This window comes from Periophthalmus magnuspinnatus, chromosome 23, assembly GCF_009829125.3.
Source record: "Periophthalmus magnuspinnatus isolate fPerMag1 chromosome 23, fPerMag1.2.pri, whole genome shotgun sequence".
Classification (NCBI taxonomy): domain Eukaryota; kingdom Metazoa; phylum Chordata; class Actinopteri; order Gobiiformes; family Gobiidae; genus Periophthalmus; species Periophthalmus magnuspinnatus.
In genome coordinates, this window is record NC_047148.1 from 20,729,503 (window position 1) to 20,753,405 (window position 23,903).

General features: G+C 39.1%; 2 protein-coding genes across 15 annotated transcripts in view; one reads left to right on the forward strand and one right to left on the reverse strand.

Moving 5' to 3' along the window:
* The first annotated feature begins 952 nt into the window (after positions 1-952).
* On the forward strand, positions 953-9,369 carry alpk2 (alpha-kinase 2). Of its 2 annotated transcripts, none has more exons than XM_033990060.2 (11): positions 953-1,015; positions 2,069-3,842; positions 4,767-6,132; positions 6,207-6,354; positions 6,701-6,828; positions 6,899-6,943; positions 7,014-7,312; positions 7,785-7,873; positions 7,957-8,174; positions 8,261-8,309; positions 8,403-8,907. In XM_033990060.2, exons 2-11 carry the CDS (start codon positions 2,148-2,150, stop codon positions 8,608-8,610), a joined length of 4,245 nt encoding a protein of 1,414 aa, XP_033845951.2. In that variant the 5' UTR covers positions 953-1,015; positions 2,069-2,147; the 3' UTR covers positions 8,611-8,907. The 2 variants fall into 2 exon arrangements, with proteins under 2 accessions (XP_033845951.2, XP_055087688.1); XM_055231713.1 differs by lacking the exon at positions 953-1,015 and adding an exon at positions 1,404-1,479 and having other exon boundaries at positions 8,403-9,369.
* Positions 9,370-11,274: 1,905 nt separating this feature from the next.
* nedd4l (NEDD4 like E3 ubiquitin protein ligase) overlaps positions 11,275-23,903 on the reverse strand; it is a 29,704-nt gene continuing 17,075 nt past the window's right edge. For 4 of the 13 annotated variants that reach the window (XM_055231431.1, XM_033990332.2, XM_033990336.2 and 1 more), the window contains 20 exons: positions 23,782-23,859; positions 22,469-22,528; positions 21,607-21,744; positions 20,788-20,967; positions 19,947-20,144; positions 19,702-19,779; positions 17,488-17,542; positions 17,174-17,232; positions 16,794-16,859; positions 15,153-15,382; positions 14,546-14,667; positions 14,408-14,478; positions 14,226-14,321; positions 14,060-14,133; positions 13,922-13,982; positions 13,716-13,775; positions 13,507-13,614; positions 13,125-13,221; positions 12,944-13,016; positions 11,275-12,871 (listed from right to left, as the gene is read on the reverse strand). In XM_055231431.1, the coding sequence (XP_055087406.1) occupies positions 12,769-12,871; positions 12,944-13,016; positions 13,125-13,221; positions 13,507-13,614; positions 13,716-13,775; positions 13,922-13,982; positions 14,060-14,133; positions 14,226-14,321; positions 14,408-14,478; positions 14,546-14,667; positions 15,153-15,382; positions 16,794-16,859; positions 17,174-17,232; positions 17,488-17,542; positions 19,702-19,779; positions 19,947-20,144; positions 20,788-20,967; positions 21,607-21,744; positions 22,469-22,528; positions 23,782-23,859 (2,007 nt within the window). In that variant the 3' untranslated portion in view covers positions 11,275-12,768. Of the gene's footprint in view, positions 12,872-12,943; positions 13,017-13,124; positions 13,222-13,506; positions 13,615-13,715; positions 13,776-13,921; positions 13,983-14,059; positions 14,134-14,225; positions 14,322-14,407; positions 14,479-14,545; positions 14,668-15,152; positions 15,383-16,793; positions 16,860-17,173; positions 17,233-17,487; positions 17,543-19,701; positions 19,780-19,946; positions 20,145-20,787; positions 20,968-21,606; positions 21,745-22,468; positions 22,529-23,781; positions 23,863-23,903 lie in introns of all 13 variants that reach the window. The other 9 variants (XM_033990331.2, XM_033990333.2, XM_055231428.1 and 6 more) reach the window with 3 other exon arrangements.

A 23,903-nucleotide genomic window follows, 5' to 3' on the forward strand; every position in this document is an offset into this window, starting at 1 on the left:
CCCCTGGGATAGTGCTGACCTCCAGAGGCAGAGGGATATAACTTTAGGCATTTACAAAAGAAGCAGCAACAACAATGTTTACAACAAGCCCCTGAGCCCCACGGCAGGACAATGACACAAAAAAGACCACAACTTTGTAACTGCTGTCATAAAACCTCGTTGTTGTCTCTCTAAATATGTCACTAAAATTATGGATCCGCTTTGTCACCTGCAGATCTTTGCTAATTTTATGCTCGGTCAAGTATTTAGACTATAGGACACAACATAACCCCCAAAAATCTAAATCTGAAGCCACTTTATACATATTTCACTTTAGCAAACTGACCAAAAGTCTGAGTTTCAAAGATTTTGATATATCAATTATTTTTGTTAATCGATTAATCTAACCATTATTCTTTCAATTAATCGATTTGTTGTTTCGATCGTGAATAGCCTGTGAATATAAGATTTTTCCTAAACTGTATCCAGATAACGCTGATGTGAAGCTGCTTGAGGACATCCTGGTGGAACATATTTTACAGATGAAAATGTTTTAAAATGTTTTAATTGTCCTGTCTGTGCCTTGTATGACACAGTCTGAGTCACAAACCTCTTCTGTCAGCTCAAGACATGTTTTGGAGCCTATGTATAAACCAACAGTTGACAACTATGTCAACAATAGACTAGATGCAATTAATCAGTTATCCTTACAGCCCTACACAAACACACACATGCGCCAACACACACACACACACACACACACTTCTCACTATATGTCTATATATGTGTGTGTGTGTATTATAGGTGTTGCAAAAGGAGACGACAAGCAAGAAAAAAACAACTTAGTTGTTATAAATGGGATTTTACAAATAAAGTAGGTCACATGCTGAAGATCGGCACGTCTCCAATATCAGGTAGCCGACTTTGTACTTGTGGGGGCTAACAGTTAAAAATAGTCCCTCACCCCGAGACTATCCACTAAGTCTTAGCTCATGTTCAAGTCTCATAGCGTCTTCACTTCACCGCAATGAAAAAGGTACGTATGGCGCATGCACAGCTGGAAATGTCCTTCATACACAATGATTCTACTAACTGAAGGGTTATACTGTTCTTGAAAGAGTCCGTGCTACTGGAAGTGATAAATATTGGTTGTAACTTTGTCAAGGCTGACACACTTGAAGACTCTTGTCAGTAGTTAATGTCTGGTACCATGTGCCATTGAAATGGGTTTAATAAGGTTACACCTTTCGTCTCAGTCTGTAGTTCATACGAGTCTAAGAGCTCTTTAGGTAAACACACAGAAGTTCCTGAGATGAGGGGACTTATCAGTGTTGTGTGACGGAGAATGGAGCTATTTTGGCTCAGTGATACTACTGCATATTCTGGTCTTCTGTGCTGACAGCTTTAGTGTTAGCACAGATTAGATCTAATTCACCAATGAAGCACACCAACATAACAGGTATAGTCCATCTTTCCTCAATTATGTGTTGAGCAACAGGTGTGTATACATACTTCATCATGTTATTCAAGTGCATTAGTAATGTCAGAGCTTTAAATGTTGTTTTGCAGGTCAAATGCTTGTAGAATCGTGTAGTAAACACTAGGGGCTGAAGAGTTAGGCGTCCTTCAGTCCATGGGGAATGTGACCAATGCAGGTCATGGGTGAAGATGTAATGGTATTTTTCCAGTGTCTGTGCCATAACTCCTCTGTTTGTGTATCAAAGGGCAGACCTTCACCTCAATGTCAACCCTAACTTCTGTGATCCAAGTAATTTAGATAAAAATATGTGGGTTTCAAGCAAAACACAAACCATAATTAACATTTTATATATTTTTTGACAGATTTTGTAAATGAAACTCAGGCTTTTTTTTTTTTTTTTGGAACAATTACTTTAAATATGTTAAAGGTACAGACATTTAAGAAACGTAATGTTTATAAATGAATTACAATGCTAAAAGCTAAACTAATCACGTGTGACAGAACCCAGTCATTTTTCAACAGTAACTCTTGTGTCACTACATATTTAATACATATGTGGTATATTGTACATTAAAATTGTGTTAAAAGTTCTTTTTGTTACCATTTTAGGCCCTGTGTGCTAACCTTTGGCTGTACTGGTTGAACAACTGGAGATTTACTGCAATTTTTTCAGGAAACCTATGTTCAAATGGAGCTGATATTCTGCACAGACGACCAACTAAAGCCTGAGCCACTGTCCACAGCCGTGAACATTCAAGACCAAGATGTCAACAATGATTCTGAGTTACAATGTCCACCAGAACGCACTGTGTCAGAGGTACTGCCTGGAGACATGCCACATGTATTGGGTACTGAAGGAAAGACTTCACTGTTAGACACTGAATCTCTACAGCAAAATATTCACAGAGCCCATTTGAACACACCTTTGAATATGTCTGAGAACTTCATACCTGGCTCCCACAGTACTATAGATGGCAAAGACTTAATAGAGTGGGATTGTTGTGATTTTGCACAACCTGCAGTCCCTCTGGATGGAGCAAATACTTGCCAAAGCAGTGATCCTGTGGCAACTACTCTATCCAAATCTATGACCAATGCACCTGCCACTGTGCCATCTACTGCAGGAGCTTTGTCTGGTCTGAGTGACTTTATGTTTAGTGCCAGTTTTAAGTCAGATGACTGTGATGCTGGTGGTCTACTAAGGTCCTTATCACATCACTCAGATGGTTCAGAGAGCGACTTAATGGCTGCACCTCTCTCGGATCTTTACATATTTGAAAGTGAATCAAAAGATTTTACCCTGTGCCCTGATCCTGGTCCTAAAGATAGTAAATGTTCAGAGTGCCGGCCATTAACACAAACAACAGTGGCAGAAAAACGGTTTACAGCAATTTCAGAGGCAGGTGATTCATCTGTGGAGACCAAATATAACAAGGACGTGCTAAAAGATCAGATAATAGTCCAGTATGAGTCAGATGAGCGGGACAGTATGAGTGTAGAAACACCTGCTGTGGACGCCTCTGATGTGGCACATGAGAAAACTGAGGGTACTGGTGTAACAATGAGAAATGATAGTCCCATGGAACTGTGGCTTGATGCTTGTCAGTATTTTGCAAGTGAAAATTCACAAGGTAGAAATTTGAGTGAACCATCTGTGATGCAAGAATCAATGTCCACCACGACAAGTGACTTTTCTGTCACTCCAGAAGAGACACAAAGGTCAGGTTACAGTCTCAGTGCTTGTGACATGATTGGCTGGTCCTTTGACGACAACGAAAGTTGGGGGGCCCCGGTTGAGAGGTGGTCATCAGTAGATAGCTGGGCTAGTGCTCTTTCTGACTGGGCAGATATTATCTCGTCTCCACCGGAAGACCTCACTGCTGCCTTCACAGAGATAGGAGCAGAGATAGATGCTTTGACACAGGCGCTTGCTGAGGTAACCACTCAGATCGAAATAGGACAACAAAGTGAAACATCAGAAGACATTCCTGATCAGTCCATTATTGGAGTCAAAGACAAGCCTTTAGACTCACACTGCATTACAGAAAACTCAGCCTTCTCGGAACAGAGTTGTCTTAGAGGTGAGATTCAAGAAAAAGAATGTATTGACCCAATGTGTACAACAAAAGTGGAGCTCAGCCAATGCCAGACTGAGCCCAAGCAACAATCCATGAGTTCATGCGAGGTCACCACATACAGTGAAATACACAATGCAGATAGAACTGCACTTTCTGTGGCACCAGGGCCAACATCTGAAGCCGATACAGGTCTGCTGCACAGAAGATCTGATTTATTCGAGACAAGCAGCGATGTGGTTCTGAACATTGTAGAAGACACAGATGTGGAGTTAGAGAGTGCATCCAAAGATCTTCTCTACTGTGAGGTAAGGATGATTTAAGAATGTTATTAAAATATGCATGTTTGTTTGGAGAATTAATGTATTTATTTACATAATTAACATATGTACTTATACTGTAGTACTAGAGTATGTGTATATAGTGGTTTTGACACTGTCTTTAGTGAAAATGTATTTGTCCCATGAGACTGAATGAATGACTGGTACTATGGAAAGAACATCAAGCACTTTTTTATTTTCCACCTGTCCTTGTCGGTGTTGTCATACCTGCCGTCGTATTGATAGTCAGTCATGAGACACAGTGTGCAAATCCAAATGTCACTGTTCACCTGACCTTAACCAACAGTCACATTACACTGGATGAGAGCCATTTATTCTTCATCTGAGTCTGATTGTGTTATTATTTGAGATGTGATTTGGCTCCTGTCTACCAGACTGACAGGTGTCTGTGTGAAAGGGGAAACAGGAGTGCTTAAGTGAAAACTTCAGATCCACAGAAATGGCATCTAATAATAACCAAGAGTTCAATGATAATAGCATGCGTCCGTGGCGTGTCAGGGCGGAGGGGTGAGAGGACCGCACAGCTGATGGTTGTAACACGACCTTCTACAGCTCTCTCTCTCTTTTCCAGTGCACCCTTTAACACACCCATTGCACCCCCTTTAAAACGCAGGAGGTCCACTTGCCCACACACTTTTGTTTCATTAGATTGACTGCAATAGATATAGTGAAGAACTACAGAGACAAAGCAAATCCTTTTTGCATGTTGGATACATGATGTGGATTAGTATGAGATTTTTCTTTGGGGCTTTACACAAAGGTATGTGTTGAATGACAAAATGTTTTAGAGATTAATGGCATGAAGGTCCTTTCAGAAATATGCGGTGATGTTTCTGGGGTTTTTTGGTAATGTGATTTTACAGACACTTAATGTATGCATTTTTATTCTAGCCCCATAGAGATAACAAGTGTGATGTAAAAGATGAACCCAGTTTCTCTTCGCTGGACTTGCAGGCTGAGCGGGATATTGAAAGAAGTTGGACCCCACCGGAGACACTCAAGGTCGATCATAAAGGGAACGATACACTAGCTTTTAATTTTCTCAGCCCACTCACTCCAACAAACGCGCACGTGCCTGAAGAGGACAGTAACCCTGGGCTAAATGCGCATGTGACTTTAGCGGCCCTTGATGGAGCATGTCAGGTGGAGCCACTGTGGGGGAGTCCTAAGTTTATTATGCCCTCAGCTCCTATTAGTATAGGCTCCTCCCTTGTCACTCAGGCAGCAAGCAGCAGTTTGAATGGAGACCAAGAGGCGACTAGATGGGCTCTCAACAGAGACAGTGTTTATGATCCCAATGAAGCTTTTGAATGCCAGCCAAAATCGGATGATATTTCTGACTTCTCTTCAGAAAGTACTGAGGACATCACTTGCTCACAGCAAAGTGAAACAGATTCTTCAACAGACCTAATATCTGATGAAATTACACAGTGTTCTTTCCATGAAAATAAAACCATTTTTGAAGAAAGTAGAGACCTTCTAAACTTGGCAGTAATACCAAATGATCATTTCACAGTCTGTGTGGAAAAACGGGTAGCATGCTTCACTTTAGACTTGTATGACCCTTTTTTTCCTTTGGTTTCAAAAACCTCTGCTGCAAGAATGCCACATAAAACTCACAAGTCTTCCTTGGAGGGCAAAACACGCTCCAAAAAGGACAGGCCTGCTGGTCATTCCCATGGCGTGCAAACCTCAAGGAATCAGGAGAACCTACACTATAATGATGGAGCTGAACAACCACCTTGTACATTCAAAGAAAATTTCACAGGAGAACAGGAGACCAGAGTGGAATATAAGGACGGAGAAAAGGTTATAGAGGCAGTCACACAGAAAGAAACTGGCAGACGTCATAGTAAAAAGAAAAAGAAACACCCAGGGAAAACTACAACTGAATCACTGACTGAAGCAGAGAACGAGGCAAAAGCTGACAAAGCCAGAAATGATATACTTAAAGAGAAACAAGTCACAAAGGACAGTGACCAAGCAGGGGCTATACAAAAGACTGAAAAAGCAGAAACTAAAACATCACCAAAAGACAAATTGTCGCAAAATATAAGTGCACCAAATAACGATGACGACTTCATTAAAAAGCGCCGCCTGTCACAGGATAAGTTTGGAAAATTGGTCAGTTCTCTGGAATCTAAATTAACTAAAAGAGACACACCAAAAGCAGCGGAAGACAAGGCTGATGCCGGGACAACCCGCAGGAAAGCATACAGCGAAGTAGTGAAGCAGAAAAGTGTTAAACCAAAGCAAGGTAAATTCTTTTTATTGTTTTTACTAATTGGCAGGATTTCTATAGGTCAGTGATACAAATACTTTAATTTTCAGATATTAAGGTTGTGCAGCCCATCCAGGCAGTGTCTGTGAGCGGAGACCCCCAGAGCCTTTGTCTCTGGTGTCAGTTTTCAGATGTTCTCACTGACTACACAATCACATGGAGGAAAGACGGCACTGTTCTGACTGAAATAAAGAGGAGGTATTTTATGTTTACCTTATTTTACACCTTATTCTCATATTACACTCAAAACTGCAAATCACCTGGACAACAGACAATTTTATGAGTAGTGGGCTGATGTGGATATAGTAAAAAGTGACATTTACTAAGTTAGATTTACTTAATGATTTATTGAAGTATTAGAATACATTTTTCTAAGAGTAGTATCATCACTAATTTGACAAACTTTCTTGTATCTCTTGTACTTGAATGTTATTTTGAAGTAGGGTGGGTGATATGCAAATTGTAATTCTTTTATATAATTCACAATCACTCATTAGGAAGCTCAAAGTAATTCCTTTCTGACACATTTTACCTGTTCTTGAAGTGCAGGGGATGAGAGTAGAGTATCACTGACCGTATCCAATGCTTCCCATAAAGACCTGGGAAAGTACCAGTGTGAACTGAAGAATGTTCACGGAAGGGTCACTCTGGACTTCTCACTCACCTATGAATGTAAGTGGCACTTTTATTTAATGTCATAATTACACATGATTTAAAATACTAATGACAGCTCCCTGTACAGTGCTCAGTGAGATTGTCGTCCCTGCAACTCCTAAACCCACTCCTGGTGAGTCTAATCACAAATGAAACATAGTCTGTAAACTTACCAGTCCCACTAAGTGCTGTGTCTTCTCCAGCTGTTTCTGCTGAGATGGGCCATGAGGAGGAGAGTATAAACTGCTCCAGACTCATGTTCAAGGAGGACTTTCTGGCTGAACAATACTTTGGAGAGAGTCAGTCTGCGAGCATTGTCACTGAGAAGATCCACTTTGGAGAAGGCATGCACCGGCGGGCCTTCAGGACCACACTGCAGGCAGGACAGATCCCTCTGCTGGTCCCGGGACACGCCTGTGTGCTCAAAGTGCACAACGCCATCAGCTACGGAACCAACAACAACGAGGAACTAGTGCAGAAAAACTTCCATCTGGCCGTGGAGGTAGGGCCTTTATCAGGCTGCATGTAGATATAATAATATAATATAATTTAGACCTTATTATGTGTAATATATGAGTACAATGTGCGCAATGCTAGCATAGCATGTTAGCGCACTAGCCATCTGTCAAACTAAATAAACAAACAGCAACATTTTTGATTAGTATTTTACAAATTACATTTTTGGTCTTATCAAAGACATAATTATGTCCAATAAAAAGCTCTTAAATATCATCGTTAGCTTGGGGTAAAATAACATAAAAGCACAAATGTCTTCAGGTCAGCTGTTGTTTATCTAACGGTTATGTGGCTAATGCTAATGCTAGCACACCACGTGACCACTTTTGTGTCAAAAAATAAATCAATGCATAAAAAATATATCTATGATATAGTTGAATGGTGATTATGATTCTTTATGTTTTATTCCATTTGAATGTATTTATAAATGTATCTTGAGCTTATTGTCTTTGTTGCAGGAGTGTCAGGTGCAGAACACTGCCAGAGAGTACATTAAAGCATATACTGCTGTGGCTCAGTCCTTTGAGGCTTTTGGACCAGTCCCAGAGTAAGAAACATCAGCTAAACAGTTTGCTGTTCATTGTAGAACAAAATCTCTCTAAGTCATTGTCTTTGTTATGGTTTATAAAGGATAATTCCCATCTACCTGGTCCACCGCCCGTCCAATGACATACCGTATGCCACTCTTGAAGAGGAGCTGTTTGGAAATTTTGTGAAGTATTCAGTAAAGGATGGCAAAGAAATAAACCTAATGAGGAAGGACTCTGAGGCAGGACAGAAATGCTGTGCATTCCAGCATTGGGTTTATCACCACACTGATGGCAACCTCCTGGTCACTGATATGCAAGGTGCAGATAAGAGTTACTGCCATATCCTTAGCCACTGAACTACTGAAAAAAGAATAACAATGCAATGTGTTTTAACTCATTTCTAGGTGTTGGTATGAAACTCACTGATGTTGGAATAGCCACGGGAAAGAAAGGGTAAGCATTCGTATAGATAGGTGTTATGTATACAATGATATCTGTCCATTAAATATATTAAGTTTCATTTCTAACATGGTTTTGCTTAAACAGGTACAAAGGCTTCAAAGGAAACTGTGCCACGTCTTTTATTGACCAGTTCAAAGCCTTGCATCAGTGCAACTCATACTGTGAAATCCTGGGACTTACGTCTCTCCAGCCAAAGCCTAAAAAGACTGCACCAGCCCCCAAGCCCAAGGCTGCACCTGGTGCTACCCCCAAGAAGAAGATGTTCGAGCCTTCGTTGAAGGGGAAGTCATAACAGGGCGAGTGGGAGGAGGACACAGCTGAGCTAACAGACTCTTGATTTCTTAAACATTTTATTTGAAAGAGTGTTGATTTTCATGAACTTGAACTGTGACAGATTTAACACTTGAATTGATGCATTTTCATGTGGTTTGATGATAAGGTCTTTGAGTGGAAAGTGAGGACAGTCTAAATCTGTTGTTTTTCTACTTCTGTGATGTTTTCAAATAATAGTTCATTAAATTAATGAGCGTTTAATTGGATTGATTGTTTAATTTAATTGATTGGATAAGAAGTCTTTAGCTTTGTCTTTCAGGGATGCATTCATTCAGTTTTACAGTATAATGGTGCGTCCCTATTCTTTTGGTTGCAATGCAACACATTTGTATGTTTTCTTTATATTTTAAATTAATTGTACTGTCTATGTAATAGGACATCATTTTTGTAAATGAGTATTGAAATGTGAACAATTATTTTTTTCTTGTCTCTTTTACAGATGTGAAAACACTTTTTTTTGAAGTAGTGTGTATACCCACTACTTTCACTTTAACCTGTGTGTACTAGTCAAAGACACGTCACTGCTGCTTGGATCTTATGCTGTAATTACTCTTTCAACAAACTATATTGTGTGGAACAATTCATGTACATAATTACCTTAACTTCACTTACAAACTAATGTAATGTGAATAGCTGATCCAATAGCACTTTTAAAGTCTGTTTTTAATAGAGGCAATGCAGTGTTGCCATAATGGAATAAAAACAGAGGCGTTTTATTTTTCTGCTTCACAGTCACATTAAAATATTACTGGATACTGATCTAGGATAATAACAGGTGGTAAAAACACATCTCTCCAGGGCAAAAACATGTGCTATAATTGGCTTCATCAGATCGGCTGTTGGAAGTTTCACCTCCGACACAAAACTGGGTCACTCTCTAGAGCATGATCGTGCCGCCATAGTATCATGTGCATCTATGATTAGCTTTACTACATGAGGAGTCTTCTCACACATGCAACACATAAAAGAACAACTTCACTGAAGGTTTTTCTCACTGTAGCTATTTAGTGTGATAATGGCGTTTGATGATCAGGACACAAACACCATTGTCACACTCCACAGCTCTGGAGCAGATTGGAATATTCAGGAGAAAATGATGAGAAGAAGCCTAAAAAACAAACAGTATCAGTGGTGGTCAAAGTACAGTCGCTCTAGTTTTGGTGAGATGGGAGCACCTGTGTTTACTGTGTGGAATATGTGTGACTTTACAAGACTTTACAAGAAAATACTCCCTGACATAAAAAAGGCAAATAAGATATTTTGTCATTCATTATATTTGTTTTAAAGAAAACAAATTACCTGATATTGACCTTTGACCCTTTATTAATAAATGACATTGCATAGTCTATAAAGTGACAAAGATTTAAATGAAAGCAAATGTTCAATGTGGATACTTACAGTTAGAGTAGCTCACCTGGGCCCACACTGTCATCTCTCCAGGAACTGCTCTCTTCTCTCTGCTGCTTCAATCTAACCCTGACCAACTCTTGTCCCCCCAGTTTTTGCTTATGTTCAAACAGTTAAAGTCCACAAGTGAGTGCAGCACACAGAGGAGGTCCGTGGGGTGGTTCACGGTGCATGCAGGGTCCAGCGCTGTTCTGTCCAAGTCTTTATGTAGACACAGCATGCTTTGGACAAACAGCCAGTTCCACATCAGTGATAAGCTACAGGGGAAGTATTGATCGACCCTGACCACTGATGAAGGCTGGAGGGAAAAAGGGGGCAAGAACAAAAGCTGCCTAACTTTGGTGACAAGGCTCACATCGATTTTATAACAAAAATATCAAATGCTCAAGGATATACTGTTATGATTGTCAGCATTTCAAGGACTTCTAGATTTTAAATGTACAGGGTTGCAGTGCATACGCTGCTGTAGCCCATGTGTTAGTTGTTGGCTTATTTTATATATTTTACATTTAATCACATCATTTGACTTCTTAATCCACGAGATATGTTACTTAATCGTGACAAACATGCTTGGGGGTTAAGGAGTGGATCTTGACGGCAGTTGGCTGTCAGTCTGTGATCTCTCTGAAGTTGGGGGTTTGATGAATGTCCCACAGTGGCAGGGTGGCTTTTATTTACTTGTCCTTGGAGCTGATAAATCCCTGATTGTCTGAGTGAATGAACGGAGGTCTCTTGACCACAGCACGTGCTCAAACACAGACTTAATAAATGAAATGTCATTCATTTGCAAGACGACCCCTTTAAACAATGCTGAAAAATTATGTATTCGATTTTAGAATACTTAAAATCATTTCATAGTTTAAATAATATGTCTTACCACCTAGTAAGATATTTAACCTTCTGTGTACCACCAGACTAAATCAGACCTATACCAAGTTTAAATTAGGACTAAACCAGGAAATAGGAATACATTGCAGAATTTCTAAGGGAGTGTGTGTGCCAATAGGCTTATGTACATATGCCACAGTTTGAGAAGCACTGGTTTATATATAAAATGCAAAGGAGACAACAGACTGAGAAGTTTCGTTTTTATTTGACAGAAATGAGAACCACAGAGTTGATGACCAGGAGCAGTAAAGTGATATTTTATACCAGTGAATAAAAAAGAAACTCCTCTATAAAAACAACTTGTTTTTTTTGTTTTGTTTTTTTTCCAACAGTGGGCTGGGATATTTAAGCAGGAAAGTACAAAAGAAATAGATGCTTCCAAATTACTTGTGCCAATCTGTTTTATTGTTAGTAGCAGCTAAGACTTAGACTATTGTATATTGCACCAAGTGCGTGCTCCAAATGGAAAGAATCACATTCATGTTAATGACATAAGATGTACAATACTCACATGACCTTGGAGTGATCAATAAAGTGCCCTTTTGGTTTGTAGGTAAAGAAAACATAAATCTTAACATGCGGTTTTAAATTTAGTGACAATCACAGTTTCTCTCTCAGTCACCTTCACACACAGCTTCATTTAGTGTCATTAATCAGTAATACTTCTATTTAATGTTATACACATATTTATATATCATGAAAGGACTTAAAATGTATTTTTTTCAATAACAATTTACAGCATTATGAACAGCAACAGGCAGAAGAATATGGTTATAGTAGCGATGCAACTAACCAACTTTTTAGTTGGCCCTTCAACTCCATCAAGACTGATTGCACGTTCATTAACTATGTATTTAAAGCAAACACAGGGTACAGTTTCATGCTGCTTCCGTAGCAATACAATATAAACCATTTTATGCAACATATTTGCTATCACTTTAACAAATGATATGGACTAATTATTCCCCAGACTAGCCTTACACATCACATGATTATATTGAACTGTCAAAATAGTAAACATCATTGTTCATCAGTACAAACAGGTTTGAGAGGAAATTCCTATTAGAATTATATTCATAACTAATGATTTAAAAAAAAAAAAAAAATCATCTTTTTCCATGAAAACTCACAAAAACTATAAAATTCATCTTTTGGGACGTTTGCATCCCCCGTTCTCAAACCCTTCCATATAGCTAAAAAAAAAAAAAAAGAGTAAATTATTTTATAAAAGGCTGCAGCGGCAATAAGTGACCACAAAACTTAGACAAGGCTTTACTGTGAAGTACGCCCATTTCCTGATTTTTGATTGGCTAGCATTCCTAAGGTAATCTGGTGTTGGTCGAAGGATCTGAGAGTTATGTGATCATAGTGCCTTTGCAGGTTTGATAGAGAAATAGTGCATGAATGAGCCAGATTAAGGCCATGCTTGGACCCATTCACTGAAGGGTGCTCAAATACTGTGCTATAACATCCACAAAGGAGCTCTTGAAATGCATTAGTGTTATTCCAGCACTGTAGATTTTCACAGGACAAGGAGAATAGTGAAATAGACTGTACACGGGCAGCTTGTCAGTCACTGTTCATGCCTGTTCATTAGAAAGACGCAGCATTTGGCTCACCCTCAAGTAGTGAACTCACATTAAAAAGATTGAAAGATGAAGACATAACTGTTCCAGAAAGTGGCTGCCGTGTGTCATGTTGCAGTCAGGATTACAGTACAACATGCTCTGAGAGAACTGCTACGGCCGACAGCTGCTTGGACTTCCCTGTGGCATGTGTCTGGTTTGGATTGTTTGTTGTGCAGTGTGTGGCCACAGACACTTTAGTCAACGCCCTCAAAGCCCTGTGCATTCTCCACAGCCATGAGAAGTTTCTCTCTCAGATCCTCAAAGGAGTCGTAGGCTGGGAGATCCAGGCGGTTGAAACTAAAAGGAAGACATTATGTTTAGGAGTCTTATGCTCTAAAATAATTGTTTTATTAAAGCCTGGTTACATACCACGTATGAGCTCTTGGCAGCTTGTCTGATGTCCCCCATTGCTCAATAGTGAACAGCTGTGGGCCATTAGAACCTGGGCACAAAAAAAGAATAATAACTGTTGGAGCTAGTCAGCCTTTGTCTCTAAGGAGGTCAACTGTGTGGTTGACATTTACTAAATACATTTTACATTTATGCATACCATAAAGTTCAGCAAAGCCATTCATTGGCACTCGTGATGTTCCAGTGACAAACTGAAGAAGTCGGATCCTCTTTTCAGCATCCATTAACAGCACCACCTGATTTAAACACAGAATACTTAATTCATTTCATTAAATAAAATGATTCATGTTGTAAACCAGTTGTTTATCATGGTTTAGTCATGAGCATACGGTGCCTGAAGAGTACTGGTCATGACAAGTGTTGACCAGGGCAGCCCAGAGCTTTTATCAAAGTAAACAACCCGATTATAACAGACTTTGATCTTTTCAAGCAAGGCCAACGAGCTTGGCAGATACTATAGGTATTAGGTATTGGGTAGACTGCAAATGGCTGACATTTAGTGAACAGAATGAATCCAGTACCTTCCAAAACCACTGGATAACGGGATGATTAGGGCAGTAGCCATTCTTGTAAACAGTGTGTTGTCTCCAGTCATTGACATCTACATCACCCAAACCACACATGAGCAGCTGCAATGACAAAGGAAACACTTAATTATCACTTTTACTTAAAAGTTATTATACAATTATCATAGGAAATAACACTTTGGATATAATTAGGTTTGAAATACCTCCAATTCATTTTCATCAAAAATCTTGATAAGATCTATGAGAATGAGCTCCGTGAAACCCTGGAAACAAGTTTATATATAAAACAGTAATTAACCATAAAAAATGTATCCATTAAAGAAAAAAAGCAGTGAGGGAAACAATGGAAGCATCAAGTTGATGTGTGTTGCCACATTGCCCCCATGTGGTAAACCTGTAAATATGTTACCTCCAGGAAAGCGTTCATCTGCTTCTGCACGCGGTTCACAAATCTCCACTGGATGACTAGGCTATTGGAAAGAAATGTAAATACTAATAAAATGTAATATTTTTTACTAAAATCAACAAGATGATAAGAAGTAATTACTCAATGTATTCCTTTTTATTCTCATTGGTCACCACCATGTCAGAACCATTGGGCTTCAGATCAACCTGGTACGTCTGAGGAAGCAAACCAAACAAATGTATCAGTAACTATTTGATAGATAAAGTGCATTTTAAGTATTATAAATTATTATATTTAAGTTATTCACCTGTCCAAAGTTGTCTTCATCAATACAGAACCTTAAATCCAGCTCAGTGGGGTCATTTTCAAGGATCCACTTGAGGGAGTTGTAGTATTCACTATCCTACAGAGAGGGACACTCTCTTTAACATCATCGTTAACATGTGAATATTTTTGTTAAGTAGCTAAATAATATGGAATTCGACATACCACAGACTCCATGTCTTTTAAAGAAATCTGCTTTCCGAGCATCATTTTGTAAAAAGGTCGAATAAAAAATCCTACAATATAAACATTTGTCAGTGGATGAATAAATAAAACTTGGAGAAAAGAAAATCTATTGTTTACCATCCAATAGTTTTCCATGAAATACAGCCATTCCTGCCACACGCCCAATGAACTTGAAGTACGACAGATGATCCTCATTGCACAGACCAGAGTTAGGATTGATTTGAAGAGTGTAATTATCTCTGAGAATTAAATTGAAAAATAAGAAATACGGAAGAGAGGTGCTATTAGTAAACAAACAGGTAAAAATATAAATGATGAAAAGACTAGAAAGACTAGAAATGACTAAAAATGTAACACAAAGAACATCCTTATACAACAGAATATCAGTCAGTTTTGTTGGATGGATATTTCCATTTTTGTTTTATAAAACGCATTGTCGGGAAATTATACCTTAATCTATTGATGACAAATCCACAAAAAGCATAAACAAACTGTACAACACTATGGACGTGGGAAGCAGCTCAATCAGGATGACCATTTCAATGTGAGGAAATCTTGCCCAAAGAAAAAGGAAACTCTAAACAAGTCTCATAGGAAAACTATATGACCAAGGAATTTTCCATGTTTCCTACTTCGTAGCCTTACTTAAACTCAATTCATCTAACAGTTGTTTGGCCATATACCCAACAAGAATAAACTAAAAATAGTAAAAATCAGTACTTACGTAGCAGAGTATTCAAATAGGCCATAGTAAGGATTAAACATCTCTTTAGACAAGAGAAAGAACCACTCTCTGGCCACTCCGCCATAGTCCAGGCCTTTTTCAGACTCAAACTCGATCCAGAGCCGAGCTTTCAAGACGTCTGGTCTCTTCAAGGACATAATGCGGCGGTAGGACTCTTCAAAGATGTTGTTTCTGTGCAGCTTCATCTCGAAGCGGTTAGGAATGTCCGCCTAAAATTCATGAAGAGGAGATGAGAGAGAGAAGGATTTGTTTAAACAATTTTTCATTACTTTCTTCAAAATCAGAAGTTTGCATACAGTAAGATGAATATGCCTTCAAACTGTTTGGAAAAACACAGGTGATGATGTCATGTCTTTGGAAGCTTTTGATTTCTTCTGTTTTTTTAACAATATTTGAGTTAATTTGAGACACACCTGTGGATGTAGCTGAAGGCACACCTGAAACACACTGCCTCTTTGTGTAACATCATGGAAAAGTCAAAAGAAATCAACCAAGATATGAGGAAGAGAATTGCGGACTTGCATGAGTCTGGTTCATCCTTGGTTGCAATTTTCAGATGCCTGAAGGTGCCACATTCATCTGTTCAAACAGTTATACACAAGTATAAACACCATGAGTGTCCAGCCATTACACCGCTCAGGAAGGAGACGGGTTGATATGCACATTTCGAACCAAAGCACGTTCATCTCTGGGACACAGAACCCAAAAACAAAAGCAAAAGACCTTGTGCAGATGCTGAAGCTGGTAAGAGTGTGACATTATCCACAGTGAAACAAGGACTTTACTGACATGGGCTGAAAGGACACACTGCAGGAAGCCATTACTCCAAAAGAAACATAAAAAAGCCAGATTACAGCTTGCAAATGCACACAGGGATAAAGACTTTAATGTTTGGAGACATGTCCTGTGTTATATTTGTCAGTTTCCTCAGACCAATGCCAAAATGAGCATCATTACGTTTGCAGGAAAAAGGGAGATAGATAGAAAATAGATGGGATCATGAGGAAAGCACATTATGTGGAAACACTGAAGCAACATCTCAACACATCAGCCAGGAAGTTAAAGCTTGAGCATAAATAGGTCTTCCAAATGGACAATGACCCGAAGCACACTGCCAAACTGGTTACAAAGTGGCTTAAGGATAACAAAGTCAATGTTTTGGAGTTACCATCACAAAGCCCTGATCTCAGTCCTATTGAAAATTAATGGGCAGACCTGAAAAGGCATGTGCGAGCAAAGCGGCCACAAACTGGGTTCAGCTATACCAGTTCTGTCTGGAGGAATGAGCCAAAATTCCTGCCAACTATTGTAAAATGTTTGTGGAAGAATATATCCAAAATGTTTGACCCAAGTCATGCAGTTTAAGTGGTACCAAATACTAATGAAATCTATGTAAACTTCTGACTCTGAAGAAAGTAATGAAAAAATCCCTGTCATTATTCTGGCATTTAGCAAATAGAAAATGTCAGTAATCCTAATTGATCTAAAACAGGAAAATCTTAGTCTAATTTCACATCAGACGGTGAGGAAAAAATACATAATAAATAAAATACATATATATGCATGCATATACACGCGCACGCACGCACGCACACGCACGCACACACACACACCCCTTACCGGTTTCTTTAATTTCTTTCTGAAATAATCATATTTTTGCTTGAATTCTCTCGAGTAGGGGACAGCCTAAAAGGAAAGTGATAAAAAGGTTATTGTATTAAAATGGCAAGTATACATTTATTTATTTATATATGTATGTATTTATTTTTATTTATTTAAATATGTGCCTACATAAATAAGAAAATAGGTCATGCTGGTGGTACATTTAGTGCTTTAAGTGGCAACAATGTGTTGGTATGTGAGCACTGCAGTCACAAAGTACTTCATGATTATAGTACAAATGACACACTTATTTTGAGAAGTGGCTGTCACAGTCCGACAACACTGACATTTTTGTAGTAATTCATTAATTTTTGAGAGTAAAGAGCATTTAAACTCACTGGTCCAGTGATGGCTGGACTCTGCAGTCGAGGATCTTCCCACTGAGTGTTCTTCGTATCTGAATAAAACAGTTGAAAGTCAAAGATCAAACTAAAGAATTGCTGCATATCACATTTTAAATACTGTAGTTGAATCATTCTCTTCTAAGTATTGAATCAAAAGTAACACATTGTCATAAGAACATTCTGTCTCTGTTCTTTGCTAGTTCACCATCTGTAACTGTTTGTAACTGTGCAGTACCAATTACACGGAAAAAGGACAAGTTAAAGAAAGGCAAAAATGACTGGTGAGTGTTGGTTTAACATTGTCTTACTGTGATCAATGTAGAAGGTGCGACCATCTGTGTGGACTCTTTCTTCCCATCCCGGCTAAAATAAACAAAAATATATATACAAATATGAATATGAACATATGCACAGATCGTATTCAACGACAACAACAAGAAGCAGGCCAGCATCAAATAGTCATTGAAATCCATCCGTGTGCGTCCTTGCTTGATTGAACTCTGGTAACCATTCGACTGAACATTTAAAAGCTCAGAACCACTAAGCTCAATCAATCAACAAAAAAGGACCAGGAGGGATTTTTGCTTCTATTTGAGTAAGGTCTGAAACAGGAGCCAGGCAGGGATACGAGAACAAAATAGAGGTTATATCATCACTGTAGTATAAACCAATACACCACTGACACGATGGGATAGTGTCACACGCACGCACTCACTCATACGGCATCAGCGTTAGGATAAATCAAATATTGTAATTTTGCTAATGTTTTATGGGGTAGTGGAAGGTTGTGATCAACCATGTTATTAAATACAAGGGGAAATGCTGTGTGTTTCCAGGTGCTGCTACTGCATGAGTGGAAACCAGAAAAAATAGAAATATGACATGCCCTTTTCAAAGCCCTTTTTATTAAGTCTGATGAATAAACTATCTTTTCACAGATGCTTATTAATGATGGTATCACACCACGTTTCGTATTATAGTACAGTAAAATAAAGAAGCAGCCTGAGGGGGGCATACGGTGCATGATGAACAAAAAGGGTGACTGTGATGATGCAGGGGGCAGGTATGGCAGTATATTGACTGGGAGTGGAGCAGTTCATCCATGCTGATGGAGAGGGGGAAAGAACATTTTAGAGGAGACTGAAAAATAAAATGCAAGACTGTCTGCAGGCATTTGACTGGACCACCAGACAGGTAGGCAGGCAGATGGAGGGAGGCACCAACCAACCTCCTCTGGTAGGTGCTGCCAAACAGACATGGCCAGGTGCAGAAGAAGAAGCAAACATTAGATCCACCAGAATGGAGAGAGAAAAGAGACATACATGCACACACCACACAAACTCATGAGATGCACAAACCTCTGCAAAAAGTCTTCTCAAATTAATTATGTGTGGTATAACAAACACCTAAAACAGTCTACAGTCTTTTGGAAAGTATAGACTTTAAAAAATCTACCAAATAAGCTCTACAAAGCAAGAGAAATTAAGTCAACAGCTCCATTTATACAGCATTAATCTGAGTAAAGAGTAGATATTATGCTAAATCAACTTTTTTGAGCTTTCTACCATGTTTTGAAGTGGTTTTCTGAATCATTTGTGCATAAGTGATCTTGCAGACTCTCACAGTCACTATTCAAACCCTCCTTATGATTAGATGTACGAGACCACGTCCCTTCTTTAAGACTCAGCTCATAATCCCGCGTAACCAGGAATCTCTCGGCAGCGCTCCCATGAATCTAACATGTATCTACTTTCATGAGCGCTCTCCATGCTGCCACCACATGGCCCCTCCCTGCTCAGCCCTTTCCTCGCAGAACACCGAGCGGCAGAGAAACAGAGCGTCCAAAACTACACTCAAACTAGTTTAAACTTTTTAATACGTCATAAGATGGATTCACCGATACCAGCATCAGGTGTCGGACCTATACCGGGTGTCAGTACTCGTACTCGACAATGTGCTGCCGATACCACTGTAACGTTCTCATGAACAAAAAAAAATATTTAGGATTCTTTTACACCTAAATACAGAGATTTTTTTTTTTTTCAAATTTTAAAACAGCACCTCAAATAAGTATTATAGTGAAAAACTAGGCTATACTATAGGATAAATTATATATAAATTATATAATGAAATAATTAATGAAATAATAATATTGCATAAAAAATAATGAAATCATGAATTCGATTCACCCCTACAAATATAACGTCTCGTATCCACTATCGGCAAACACTCAAAATGAAGTACTCGTACTCGTTTTGGAAAAAGTGGTATCAGTGCGTCCCTAAGAGATGAAAAACATGGTGATCTAAATATGTTTTAATATGTTTATGTTTTAGCAATTCAAACCCCACAGACGTGCAATACTCCCTCTCTTTCATGGATATGCCAAAGCCAAAATACTTTTCTGTGAATAGAAACTAATTTAAAACACAAATGTGAAAACAGACTCAGCTTTGAAAGAGGGAAAGGAATTGTGGACTTTAATAGTCTGCTTTTGTGGCACTCCACTATGAAGCACTTACAGGAAGCGGCCCAAGGTCACCAGGCTCCATTGAGTTCTTATTCCTCATATGGACAGGATACTTTAATCGAGGATCATCCTGGAATAAATAAAGGAACAAACCCAAAATTTTTACACAAAATAAAGATACTTGGGACCAAAACTGTTACTGTATTAATGTTCACACCACTAGATGTCACTAACAGCAACTAGTCTGAATCTGGAACATACACACGTAATCAAACATCCTTTGTCGTCATAGCTCACCCAAGTGGTTGTTCTGCTATTGTGGTCGATGAAGAAAGGTCGTCCGTTAGGGGCTATTCTCATTTCCCAGCCTGGGGGTAGGAAGCTCTGTTGCGTCTTATGCTGCGACTTGGGTGAGCTGTAGGGTGACGGCTGAGGAGACTGCGGGTTGGAAAAGGTGTCTTTGACTGCCCTTCGAACAGGAATATTGTTGGCTCCCTAAAAAGCAACACGAGTAATAAACATTAGACAAATATGGATATGACTGAGCAACTTAACTTCATCTGTAAAAGGCATAACTCAGCTACCAAACATTTACAGTGGAAAAAATGAAAACAAATGAAACACTATCCTCTTATGTTTGGATGTACTGCAAAAAAAAAAAAAAAAAAAAAAGAGACTTGTGTAAATTAATCCTGACTTCCCAACTCTGAATGTTTCAATAACTACACGGCACTGTTATTTTTCTAAAACCATTTGGTTGTTAAAACATCCATAACATAAACACCTTTACAAATGTCATAAATTGTCAAACGCAGAAAGGCAAAACTAGTAATATGAAAAGCCATAACAGTAAACGCTGACTGTGTATGTTAAGATGACTATTAGAAATGGAATAGTAATGACATTCTTCCATCTTAGTCTTAGTCTAAGATGAAAGGAACCAAGGAAAAACATGAAAAAAATTGAATTATTGGGGGAAAAAAGGTAACGGCAATGCTTGGGATTGGTGGAGAGATATAAAAAGAAATAATTTCAGACTGATGACGGGGATGAGGGTAAAAAAGAAGCAAGGTAATTAGCAGGTGTTGGGCAGAGGAAATGGTGAGAGGTTGCTCTGGTACAGGTGGGTCATTCTCACCTCCATGGGGGTGGAGAGGGTGACAGTGGGGGAGCTGAGGCTACGGGGCCGTCGGACTTGGGGCTCATGGAGGTGGTTGTTAGAAGCATTGGAGGAGGAGGGGGTGGAGGTGGGGGCCAATGCTGACGCTGATGCTCCTCCAGAGGCTGCGGCAGATGTGCTGGCTCCATCTTCAGTGAGCTGTTAGTGAAAGAAACACGTTTTTTTTTTTTTAAGTGAGGAAGTAGAAATACAAAAGCAATTCGGGCTGTGAAAAAAAACAACATGCAAACTTGCTCTAGAAGACATATGTGCAAGCTCTGCTGTCAAAAGGGCAAGAAATTTGTTATTGCGGCCTCCAAAAGAGTAATTCCTATTTTTTCCTAAGCATGGAACTGGCAAATTATCTACAATTACAATTAGAGAAGAAATAATTATGTGTAAGATGACACCAAACACATTTATTAAAATAACAATAACAAGCATGAAAAACAGTTCTATGCAGCAGTCTGTCACACTGCTTCTTATTCTTAGAATTGTGAGGTAAATGAAGACTGCAATCTCATGCCAAGGTTTAAAATGACATACCATAACTAACAAGACATCTAAACCAGAGGAAAAAGACAAGGACACAATAGAAAGGCACGGGGACAGACAAATAAGCAAAACGCTGGGATTAGACAGTTGGCTAATGTCCATTATTTGTTACAGCTACAGAGAGAACAAAGACAAAGGGGGGGAGAGGAAGAGGTCCAGCACACATATGCAGACGGCGCTTAGAGCCAGGGGAAGGTCCCATGGTCCCATGCATGAGTCCGGCAGCCTTCGGACCTGCTGTACCTGTACAATGGGCCTAGTCCAGGTTGTGGTGCGGTTGTTATGGTTGACGTAATATGTTCTTCCTTTGGCGTCTTTCCTCTCTTCCCATCCAGGGGGCAGGCCAGGTGTGGTCAGGGAGTAAGTGGTGGCAGAAGGAGACTGGGCGAGTATAGAAAAGAGCACAGCATAAATAACTCTGGAAGACCTCTTGAAATGTTTTCCAGCACAGGAGAATTAAATGGTTAGGGTTAGAATAAGGCAAAAGATATTTACAGAATAATAAGCAAAAACAATAAATCTGAATATTTAAAAAAATAAACAAAACAAAATGTTTTGATAATGTTCATGTAACTTGTAGGGTGACCACCTGTCCCTCTTTTGATTGTCCTGCACAGCGATTTAGGCCCTTTTCCCTCCTTTTTAGAGAACATAAAACTCTTGATGTGCAACATTAGAATATTACAAAATATTATGATGTTATGATGTTTTGGGTGTACTCTAATATTTTGGCACCTGGGGCTACTTCTGTCTGTTTGTTATGATGGATACAAACTAGAAATCACGTGGTATTACTGCAGTTATTATCTATGAGCTTAAATGAATCCCTCAATGTCGCCCCGCATTCAAAAACTTGTCCCTCTTTTTTACAATTTGAGGTGGTCACCCTTGTAACTGGTCAATTAAAAACTACAAATAACAACTGAATGCTTCTTTGAACGTGTGTAGATTTTTGCTTAGCATTAAAACAATAAAATTACATTTGTTTTGTAGTTGTTTTGAAATGAAGCACAACAGTACTATGAGGTGTTTTATATAAAGTGAATGTTAGTATTAAATATGTCTTTATGATGGGAAGAGTACTGTATATAAACATTGTTATTACCATGGGCTCCTCGCCACCTGTGACTGTCTGAGCTCTCGTTCTTCTGGATTGGGAACTTCTCTGGTGTGGACAACAGGGGAAGATGGTCTTTAGTTTTTAGTTTTAGTTTTATTTGGGAGGAAGGGGCAGTGGGTGTTTCTTGTTAACAGGGAAGGGTTTTAGTGCAAATCAGGGCGGATCATATGGGATGATGACAGAGGTGATTTTTGTGATTTCAACAAGGAAAAAAAGAGCTTTTAGGATGCAAGGTTAAACAGCAGTGTGATTTGCTTATTAGAAAAAGTAAGCTCAATACAAATGTTGCTAGTAAAAGGCCAGAAAGATTATAGTGAGTTTAAGTGTTTATCTAATAATGTATCAACAGCCAGATGTTTTTATGAGTTTGTCCATCTTTCAAAGCCCTACATAAACGTGGCTACTGGGTGAGGTTATGAAGAGAATGACTAGCCTCAGTAACTGTACTTTCAGTTGGCTGACCAAAGCCAGGCTCATCATGGTGAATCATACGTGTGACAAACGCCTGTGGATGAATGCGACTGTGATGCAGTGACTCAGTGGTGAATGGGGTGCGTTTGACCCAAAGTTTGCCTCTTACTCTCAACCTGTTCAACAAAGAAATGATCCTATTACTGCTGCTGACTAAGCCACCAATATACAAGTGCATTTCTCATTCACACCAGCAAGATAAAAAAAACCCAGTTCTGACACGTTAGGTATCAAAACAAGTCGTCAGGTGAGGTTGACGATTTAGTGTAATGTCAGTTCTCCCTCTTCTTGCCGGGAAGGTCTAAGGACAGGGGGTGTTCTGGGACAGTTATCCATTTGCTTGTTTTGTCTGTTTCATTGTTGATTTTCTAACTTTCTGTTGGTTAAATCAATTATCATGTTCAGCCCTAAGAGTAAACAGCTGTTGTGACTTTGGGCTTTACAAAAAATAAACTGAATTGAATTAATAAGACAAAGGTTTATGCAATCAAAAAGCTCCACATAGCAGCAGCGACCGGAACATAATCTTGTACTAATTTCGGATAGGGCTGTATCAACCTTTTTCTGATAAGAATGTTTTTGATATAGGACAAACTGATATTAAAAAAAAGACTTGGATATAAAGTTGACAGGCATTGTGACAACAGAAATGAACTAGATTTTGTAGTAATTAAGGAAACACCAGAAAGTAGGACAAAAGCAAAGCGGCAGAAAGCATTTTGAAGGGAAAGAACTCACTGAGAGTTTAGTATAAAAACAGGTTAAAAGGAATGACAAGGGTTCAGGTAAATGTGGTAGAACAATTTGAGGGTTTCAGAGACATGTACCATTAGAGGAGGGGCTTGGGCCTGGTCACTGACACCATCTGTCATGCTGGATGAGCGGAGTCTATTTGTTAGCTGGCCCTGCTGGTGAAGAGAACAGAAAACACAGAAGGGTCATCGAGGCT